At 56.6% G+C, this 9,880-nt stretch overlaps 1 protein-coding gene across 1 annotated transcript in view; it reads right to left on the bottom strand.

Moving 5' to 3' along the window:
• The window catches only part of NINJ1 (ninjurin 1), a 4,475-nt gene extending 1,326 nt beyond the window's left edge, over positions 1–3,149 (bottom strand). Inside the window, exons 1-2 of the mRNA XM_010835971.1 lie at positions 1,399–3,149; positions 439–601 (exon numbers count right to left, since the gene is read on the bottom strand). Coding sequence (XP_010834273.1) covers positions 447–601; positions 1,399–1,591 — 348 coding nt within the window. The 5' untranslated portion in view covers positions 1,592–3,149 and the 3' untranslated portion in view covers positions 439–446. The remainder of the gene's footprint in view (positions 1–438; positions 602–1,398) is intronic.
• Positions 3,150–9,880: the final 6,731 nt, after the last annotated feature.

Genomic DNA, 9,880 nt, shown 5'->3' with positions numbered 1-9,880 from the left:
GCTTGAGGACTGCTGGGTCCAGGGCCCCGTGGACCTGTGTTGTGTGACCCTGGCCAGGACACATGCCAGACCTGCCAGCCTTCTGCATCTGCCCTCGTGACAATCCGGGTTGCCTGCCTCTGAGCCCCCACAACCTCCCTATAGGAGGGGCTTGTTGAGTGTGTTACGAGGCTCACGTGACTTCCTTGTGGCTTCTGCTCCCAAGTGGGGTCACCGTGGGCAGGCACTGGGTCTCTCTGAGCAAGGACAGTGGGCTGAGTGTGGTGTAGGGGGGCACATGCCCAGGGGCACCCACCCTGCAAGGCCTGGGCAAGGACAGATGCAGTCACGGGCGGTCTGCACAAAAGACCCTGAGTTTCCCACGCTGAGTCAGCAGCCCCGTGGGGTCAGCGGGTGGGTTCGTGGAGGAACAGACCCTTGACGGCCCTGCCAGCTCACCTGAGCCCCTACTGCCGGGGTGCCATGTCCATGGTGGGCTTCTGGACACCAAAGGCAGTAATGAAGATGTTGACCACGACGATGATGAAGACCAGACCAGTGGCCAGGTTGTTGAGGAAGTCCAGCTTGGCATGCTTGGCAGGGTTGTTGAGGTCATACCTAACTGTGAGAGGGAGCAGGCACTGCTCAGGGCTGGGAGATATCATGGGGCCCTCTTCTGCCCCCCCAGAGAGAGATATGCCTGCTTTAAAACACTGCCAAAAATGGGGCCTGGCCCAGGCAGTCTGCTATCTCTGGCTTGACTGCTGCAGCCCCGCTTGCTCTGTGAGGAGAAACTCAGAGGGGCCTGGCGCCTCATCACAAAGTGGAAGGTGGGAGGCCTGAGGCCCAGGCTTGCATTCTAAGGCACAAGGTACTGCACACACACAGGCAAGCACCATTCTGAGCACTGGCACGTGATAAGCCATTCCCACACGTACCCAAGGCTGTCCTTACGCCCACTTTCTAGGCAAGGAAACAGGCCCACAAGGTCACGTAGCCTGCCTGAGGTCATGCAGCCAGGTGGAGGGGAGCCCAAACACGTGCTGCTTCTATACCTGACCCTCACCTGGGGGGCAGGACCATCACCTGGTCCCTATAGCCCACCTAAGGACTAGTGGGTACATAGTAGGCACCCAATACACATCAACTCTTTGTATGGTTATGATGTTTTCCTGTGTCCTCAGCTTGGGTGAGTGGAAGGATAGAGACATGAGGGGCCCTCTGGGGGCCACAGTGGGAGCTGTTAATCCATTTTGGACCATCTGGCCTAGCGAGGTGGGCTGGGGCTCCTGTGCAGCTCGTGAGGGCTTGCAAAATGTGTGACCCATCCCAGAGTGTGTGCAGGCAGAATCAGCTGGCTGTAGGGTAGGGGAACCCCAGGGCCCTCCCGCTGCTGCAGCCCCCTGCCCAGGCACGCACCAAGGAAGATGAGCAGCACGCCCACAGCAATCTGCAGCGCGAGGGAGATGGAGATGAGGACCACCAGGGGGATGAAGAAGGCGAAGCCAGGGCCCTGCTCAATGACAGCCTTCAGCTGGGAGGCGTTGGCCATCAGCAGTGCGATGTCCAGCATGCTCTCAGCTGCGCTCTTCTTGTTGGCATAATGGTTCATGTTGATGGGCTGGTTCCTGCCCCAGCGGCTAGGCTGCAGGGAGTGGGGTGGTCAGGCCAGGCTCTGCAGCAGGGGACTGTGGGCCCGGGCCCACCCTGGTGTCCCCTACTTTGAGCCTGGTCTCCTTCCTAGGTACTGGCAAGAAGGTGGGAGTAGATCGGGTCAGCAGATGAGGCTTGAAAGGGATGTGCTGATTAACAGAACAATAGGCCCAGAGAAGAGACTGTACAGCCCTGCAAGACCCACCCTAGGAATCAAGTCCTGGAAGAGAAAGGAAACAAAACACAACCTCAGGGCACACTCTGGTTTTAGACGGGAAAATGCTGCCAACCATCTGCCTGCCATGGGTGGGGCCGTCTGGCAGCCTCCCCTGCGTGCCCCTGCCTGCCCTTCCCTTCAGGAGGTGACTGGTGCCAGGGAGGTGACGTGACAGCAGCTGGATCCCAGATTTCCACACACTTGCCCACGTGTGAAATAAGACTTCCTGGGATGGCTGATCCACCCAGGCCATCTCCCAGCTGTGCGGGCGCACAGCAGGTGCTCAAGAGATGCCTCAGTATTCTAATCTACAGCTAAACTTAGCCTCTTCCTTACTTTTTTATTAAAAACAATCTTAAACCACTTTACTGAGTGAGATGTGACTGACACACAAAAAGCTGTACATAATAGACATGAAAACCTGAGGAGTGTGGAGCTAAGTGTGCACCGTTACACCATCACCACACCCAGGCCACCACACATCTACGCCTCCAGAGTCTCCTCCTGATCCGTCATTACGTGATAATGACGTGATAAGCACGTAATAAGCACGAGGTCACCCTTAGAGTGCCCTACTGGTCATGACGCTCTAGAGCTTATCCTGCCTTCCTGTTTGTGTTGATAAACTGCGAACACAAGTTCGGCCACTTCCTCCCTCACTTCTGCCTGAGAACATCCCCAGTCCTCAAGGCCAGTCCCTGTCACTCCCGAGCACCCTCTGTGCCTCAAGGCCCCACCCAGAGCCGACTGTCTCTGCAGGCTAGGTTCTCTGCAGGGGCAGGAGCAGGGAGGGGAGTTAGGCAGAAGGCTGGCCTCAGAAACTGGAGTCCAGGCCACCTCTCCCGAGAGAGACTGGAGTTTGCCTCTCGGGATGGCTGTTTCACTTGAAGGCAACTCAAAGCCGCCTGGCATCCTCTTGGTAGCCAGCCCATCCGCCCTCTTCAAGCTGCCCCTGGCCAGGCCCCTCCCCAACCTCCCAGAACTAACCTGTACCCCTCAGCCCTGGCCACTTGTCCACAGGCCTTCCTGAGCCTAGGCCTCCTGGGGCCATTTGGGAGATCTTATTTCTAGACTCATGAAAGATGCAGGGATGGGAGGTGGGGGTTCTGGGGAAGGCAAACTTCTACTTTCTGCAGTTGGAGAAAGCATGGAGATTATAGAACTATACAATGGAAATTACAGAATCACAGAAATACAGAAGTTTTACAGAAGTAAAACTACTTTTACATTATATCTTCTATTTTAAATTGGAGTATAACTGCTTTACAATGTTGTGTTAGCTTCTGCTGTTCAACAAAGTGAACAGCTGTGTGTATACATACATTGCCTCCCTCTTGAACCTTCCTCCCAACCTCCCCACCCACCCCTCTAGGTCATCACTACATTATATCTTTTAAAGTTTAAATCTCATCTAGAATAACAGGCTCAGGAGGGCGAGCATGGGACTCCCGTGTCCTATGTTCCCTCACTGTCCATTGTTCTTAAGCAGCAAATCCTCTTGGTTTAAAATTCTAGACCAAGAGCTCGCTGGGAAAGCCTTTGTCCAACCCAGTGCCCTGGCCCTGCTCTCAGGGAAATTCCATGTGCAGCCTCTTTCTTTCTTTAAGTGGGGTCTCTCCTTTGACTCTCCATGCCAGGCCTACAACTGCACTCACAGCTGGGTGGGCCACCCCCCTTGCCCAAGAATACCCAGGGCACACCACTCCTCCCCAGGGTCTGTGCCCTGCCTCAAAAGCACCCACGCTGTCTCCCAGCTCTGCTCTTGCAAAGTGGCCCAGCTGCCCATGCTCCATCATGTATGTGCTCCACTGGGTGCAGGCATCCTGGAGGCCCTGGCCTGCTGGCCATGTGCCCCTAAGTTTCATAAACCAGAAACACCAAAATGTCTTCCTTGAGGCCACCCCAGTGCTCACCCCAATCCCCAATCCCAGAGAAAAAGCCAGACGCAGGTCTTCCAAGGAGCTTCCACCTTCTGGGGGGCAGGGGAGCTATACACACACAAATGCACACATTCATGAGCACATACACACATACACCCGCATCTATACACACATACACAGAAGCACAATGCATATACGCATGTAAGCATACACTAACATGTATACATGGTACACATGTACACGCACACACGTGGATACATGTACACATACGTGTACATACATACACACAATATACATGTGTGTGTTCATTAGCAAACACACACACAGCTAACTGTGGAGGCTTCTGGGCAGGAGGGAGAATTCCTCTTTTACTTTGAACTCTCTTGAGCTGGATATATATTTCACGCCTATGCAACCACACACGCATTCAAATACACAATGCCAGCAGCAGCAGCAGTGCCCCCAGCACAGGGAGCCTGTGCCCCCCTGTCCTCCACCTTGGGGGCCCAGGGCAAAACCCGTCACCCTTCAGTTGGGTGCTTTCCTCCAGGGAGTCCTTGTCTTCACGGGGAAGTAAACTGAGGGGGTAAATTGAGTCTGTACAGGAAGGAAACTTGTCCAAAGTCAATAGGAAGTGAGGGCTGCACTGGGATTTGAACCCAGGTGCCAGGGCTCAGAAGCTCTGAAAGCTGACACCACAGTCTCCTCCAGCCCTGCAGAGCAGGACTGGGGTCAGGGTCACTTGTGAGGCTGAGTGCTTGGAAGTCCCCAGCCCCCTCTGCAGTTGAGCGCCCTAGGTGTGCAACAGGGCCTTGGAGCAAACATCCCAGGAGGTTCTGGGGGATCTGGTCACTGTCTCAGGGCCCCTGGTAGCAAGCAAGGGCCTCAGCCCATATGTCCCTTCTGACCAGGATATTTCCTGCCCACAGAGCCATCTGCTTCCTATTCAACCCATGCAGTGATAAGGAGCACTGGCCAGAGGCTGCAGGCCACATGGCTGGTGGGGAGGGGGCTCTGGTCAAGCCCTAGCTGACTACAGGCTTGCAGTGTAGCCTCGACAACATGTTCCCTTCACCGGGCTTCAGTTTTCCCATCTGTACACCCCAGGCCACAGTCTGGGAAGTTCTACCACCCACCAAGTACACTAACAGTGAGAAAGAGCACTGTTCTCCCATTCTACAGAGTGGAAGACTAAGGGTCAAGGGGGCTTACTCAGGGCCACCGTGAGGGAGAGGCAGATCAGAATTTGAACCCAGCTTGTCCACCTTGAAGCTAAGGGCCACCCAGGACATGGCACAGCCTCATGTCCACACTGGGGAGGAGGCCAGGAAGCTTTATGTGTAGGGCCTTGGGTTGGGGGTGGATTTCAGGGTTGATTCATTTCCCTCGTGCCTGACCTTGGTACCCCAGGCCTTCTGGGGAGGGGCTTTGAGCTGTGGGGAGAGCTCTGGGCCCGAGAGGTGACCACTGTTCAGGTGAATCCCAGGGAAGGCACTATCCTGAGGAGGTCACCCAAGTTGGGGGGAAGTCAGAGCCCATCTGGCACAGGTGTGGAGCTTCACCTCCCCACCCAGCTGCCAGGAGCCATGCTTGGGACCCTCCCACTGAGACCTCTGCCCATGACTTGGGCAGTGCAGGGATCAAACACCCAGTTTAATGTGTCCCTGGGGCCAAAAGGAATTCACTGAAACCCAGCGGCATCTCAGAAGCTGAGTAAGCTCAGGGCTGCCATTCCTTTTTCTTTTCTCTAAAAGCCAGGAAGAAGCCTGTAGAGAAGGAGCTGGTTTTGGCAGGGATACCCACAAGGCTGGCTCCTTGAGCCTACTTTCTGTGGACAATGTGCGTCATCCCAGTCATTTGTACACAGGCAGCTCGCAGGGACCCAGGCCACCCGGCCCAGGGTCACACTGCACTGAGCAACCTCAGCTTGGACAGGGAGGCAAATTGGAACAGAAGCAAGATTCAAAACAGGTCTGAGGTACTCAGAGTACCCAGTTTCAACACAGCGCATCCTCCAGTTCACCCTGGGCTTGGAGAGGCTGCCCATGGCCTCCAATTGGGCCCACGAGGTCTGGCTCATCCTCAGCCTCTTGCCGGTAAACCCTCTGCTTCCTTGGGAGATGAGGGCAGGCCAGGGCCATGGCCGACTGAATCTCTGCAGGACCTCAAGGTTTGGGTTATGGACTTCCTCCAATCCTGCCTGCCCACAATTCTGCCACTGACTCCAAATCCCAGGTACAAGCATGGAACAAGATGCCTACGTGGGAATTCCCACCCCCCTTCCCAGAGCCCAGTTTCACATCTAAAGAATGAACGACCAAGGCCCTCATAGACCCAAAATTTATGAGGCTCATCAGCTGCTCTGGGAAGAGGTGGGATGTGGATGTGAGCCTTCCCTTTATCATCTCCACATCCTGCCACACCACAGACCAGCAGAGTGACTGGTCTGTGCTCAGTTTCCTCAGCTATAAAATGGGCAGGCGGGCATATGATGGGGAGTGAATGAAGCGCTCAGAAGCCTAGTGGCTGGTTAGAGCGCAGCTGGGGCAGGGCAGGACTGATTGATCCTCTTCCTCGCCACCCAGCCTCATGGCTTTGAAAGGCTGCCTCCCAAATGAACTGTAACAACTTATAATTAAGTCTATTGTGAAAGTCCCTAACAAGGAAGAGCGAGGACTAGCCCCGGAAACTGCATGAGCTGAGTGAAGCCCAGCTCCAGATGCTGGCCATTGCAGCCACTCCTGCATAGGGCCCCTCCCCTTGGGCTCAGTGGGCAACAGTGGATGTGGGGGTTCTGGAGTCCTCACTTCTGGGCTGGGACCTGAGAACCGACCAGGTAGGATCTGCTGAGGCCGAGTAGGATCTGTCTGATCCATCGGTGTGGGGCATAAGCTGCTACTGTGCCCACTGCCTGGGCTCAGCGTGAAGGCACCCACCCCAGGTCACACTAGCTCACTTTTGCACTGTGCCCACACCATCTGTGCCCAGCCAGCCTTGGAAGGTCTCTTGCTCCATGTCTGAGTTCCTGGTGGGAAGTTTCCCAGGGTAGGGGTGGGAGGTCCTTGCAGCAGCTGAGCGGGGTTGGGCAGTCCTGCTTCCTGTGGGCTCACCACTAACCAGAAGTAACTGCGCGGCCACGTCAGAGTTGCCTTTTGGAACATGGCCAAGACCCCGCTAGCCTCAGGATCTGCCAGGAGAGCAGAAATGAGAAAAAGAGCAAACGTGGAACTTCCCTGGTGATCCCGTGATTAAGACTCCACAATTCCAAGGCAGGGGGCACAGGCTCAATCCCTGATCGGGGAACTGAAATTCCACATGCCAGCTCAGCAAGGCCAAAAAAAGAGTTTAAGAGAAAAAGAGCAAACCTCTCCCAGCAGCGGAGGCTATGCAAGCAACCCTCCCTCCCAGGACTTGGTTTCCAAGCCCAAATGTTGCCCTGCGAGCCTCACTGCACCCTGTCCTGCCAGAGCCCTGCTGTGTCCTCGGCTGGCTATAGCCCCAGAGTCTGCAGTGTCCAAGGCAGCTGCCCCCTCAGATAAACCCTGGGCATGGCCACATTTATTTTCATAATATAACTAACGCTTCTTATTTCTTCTGCTGCCATCCAAAAGTGAGTTAATTGACTAAAGACACCAACTCACTCCAGCAGGGGCCCTAAGCTGACTAGCCTTGCATGGAGGCCACAGGGGTAGGCAGCACGTGGAGGGGGGACATCTGTGGAGTGGACATCTGTGGAGTTCCCTCACTGCCCTGGCCTGACAGATCATCTGCCCTTGGATTATACATACAACTCTCCTCTGAGCCCAGTCACTCTGGGAGGTGAGTGATTCTTCCCCACTCTACAGAAGAGGAAATTGAGGTTCACAGAGAGAGTCCGTACTTGCCCAAGGCCATGCAGCAGGGCATCTTGAGACCGATGGGGCTCTGGGCTTGGGCTCCCAGTCAGTCCTCCTGCAGCTAGGGGCACATTGAGGACATCGAGGTGACTCAGCCCACACATCCTGCTGTCTGGGGGCTCTTGCTCAAGTGGGGACATATATGAAGATCCTGGGATTTTCCCCTCCTCCCAGCAAGCCTTTCTACCCCTCCTCAAGCAGGACCTTGGGACTCAGATTCAGGCAGGGGCCACTGGGAGGGAAGGCTGTGGAAGAGCCAGGTGAGGTGCAGGGGGAGGGCTGTGCCTATGGTGGGGTAAGGGGAGAGCGGATTGTGCCTGGGAGAAGGTGCTGCCCTTCCTAAACCCTGCCGGGATGTCATCTTTGAAAGAGGATCTAGTTTGGCAGGCAGGAATGTTAATACTATGCGTCCAGTTCACCCCAGCACTTCACACACATTAGCCCATTTAGTCCTCACCACAAGCCTCTGAGGGCTTCCCTGGTGGCTCAGACAGTAAAGGATCCGCCTGCAGTGCAAGAGATGTGGGTTCACTCCTTGGGTTGGGAAGATCCCCTGGAGAAGGGAATGGTCACCCACTCCAGTATTCTTGCCTGGAGAATCCCATGGACAGAGGAGCCTGGCGGGCTACAGTCCAAGGGTTCGCAAAGAGTCAGACACAACTGAGTGACTAACACTTTTACTTTCTTTCATAACCCTCTGTTGGAGGTGCTGCTCTCACCCCATTTCACAAATAAGACACTGAGACACAGAGTGATGTGCCTAAGAGCACAGTGAGGCAGGTCCTGAGGGTGGGAAGCAGAAGGCAGAGGCTGGAGAGAGAGCAGTGTTGGGTGGGACTGGACCCCAGGCTGGATGAGCAGAGCAGCCGTCAGTCCTGACGTTCTCTCCCAGAGCCTCCCTGCCTGTGACTGGAGCCCCCTGGAATAATGTGTCCACTCTCACATGAGCGTCCAGAGCCTCCATGGCCCCTCTGCAGCTGGCAAGGTCTGACCTCCTATACTCAGCCCCGATGTACTTGGTGGTCCAGCCCCTGGGCCCTTCTGTCACTGTTCTTCCTCTTGGGATGCCCTTCCACACATACTCACACCCCAGGGCTCAGTGCCAAGGTCCCCACTGGTCAGGAAGTCTTCCCACCCGCCTGTGTGTTCAGCACTCTGGCCATGGCTTCTCCGTTAGGACTGGTCTCGGCTCTCAGATAGAGTGGAACAGGGCTGTAGCACCCGCAACTGGCCTCAAAGCCAATAACGGTGACCCCTGAGCACAGGGATCCCTGCCTGCTGAGGGACTGCTCCCCAGGCCAGGGCCTTGCTTGCCCCACGTGTTTGCCCTCCACCCCCTAAATATGGCCTCTTACTACAGCATCACCTAGGACTGGTCACCCACATCTGAGCAGGGTCAGTCTCGGCCTTAGTCTGGTGTACATGGCTGAGAGGCCACTGTCCCTGCCCCCATCCCCAGGGGTCAGAAACTAAAAGAAAGTCCAATGTCAACAAGTTACCAAAGGGTGGTGCTCAGGTCTGCGCCACAAACAGAGGCCCTGGGGAAGTGCGTCCTGGGCAAGGCCGGTTACAAACCGCTACTGTGGCCCTGCTCCAACAGTGGGACAGGACCCCAGGGTGCCAGGGTACTGGATCTAAATGGGACCACTGCCAGGGCCTGCCCCCATGCTCACAGAGCTCCAAGGCCAGCAGGGCCGGCTGAAGCGCAAGAACCCGCGGGTGGAGAGAGGGGAGGAGGCCACAGCGGCCCCAGGTTCCCCATCAGGGCAGCACAAGACTGTGCGGTCGCTGTGGACACCGTAAGTGACGTAACTGTCTGCCCGCTGCTGGCCTGGAGCCCAGAGGCCGGGATCCGTTCGGTGCCTAGTCCCAGCGCGCAGCGAACCGGAGCACAGGCAGAGCTGGAGCGCTGTGTGAGAGCCAAGAAGGCAGGGGCCGCGGAAAGCGGAGTGAAGGTGGCGCCCGGGCCCCACGGCTGCGCAGCTCCGTGTGGGCGCTACCTGCCCCGGGCCACGTACGGCAGCCTGCCAACCGCCCGCGCCCCAGCCCAACCTTCCAGAGTGGCTTGAGCCCCGGATCATCCCTGGGCTCCCCGCGACCACGCTGGCAAGGGGGCGGGACGCAGGGGGCATGGCGACCACCCCGACCCTCACTGCGGACGCGGCGCGCAGCGGGTCGGCGCCCGTAGGTGCCTGGGAGTCTTGGGAGCAGGGCTCAGAGAGGGCGGGCGTCGGACAAGGTCGCACAGCGGCACG

This window comes from Bison bison, unplaced genomic scaffold (assembly GCF_000754665.1).
Source record: "Bison bison bison isolate TAMUID 2011002044 unplaced genomic scaffold, Bison_UMD1.0 scf7180017864057, whole genome shotgun sequence".
Taxonomy (NCBI): domain Eukaryota; kingdom Metazoa; phylum Chordata; class Mammalia; order Artiodactyla; family Bovidae; genus Bison; species Bison bison.
The sequence above is the reverse complement of the archived record's forward strand: the minus strand, read 5'-3'. Positions and strand labels throughout refer to the sequence as shown.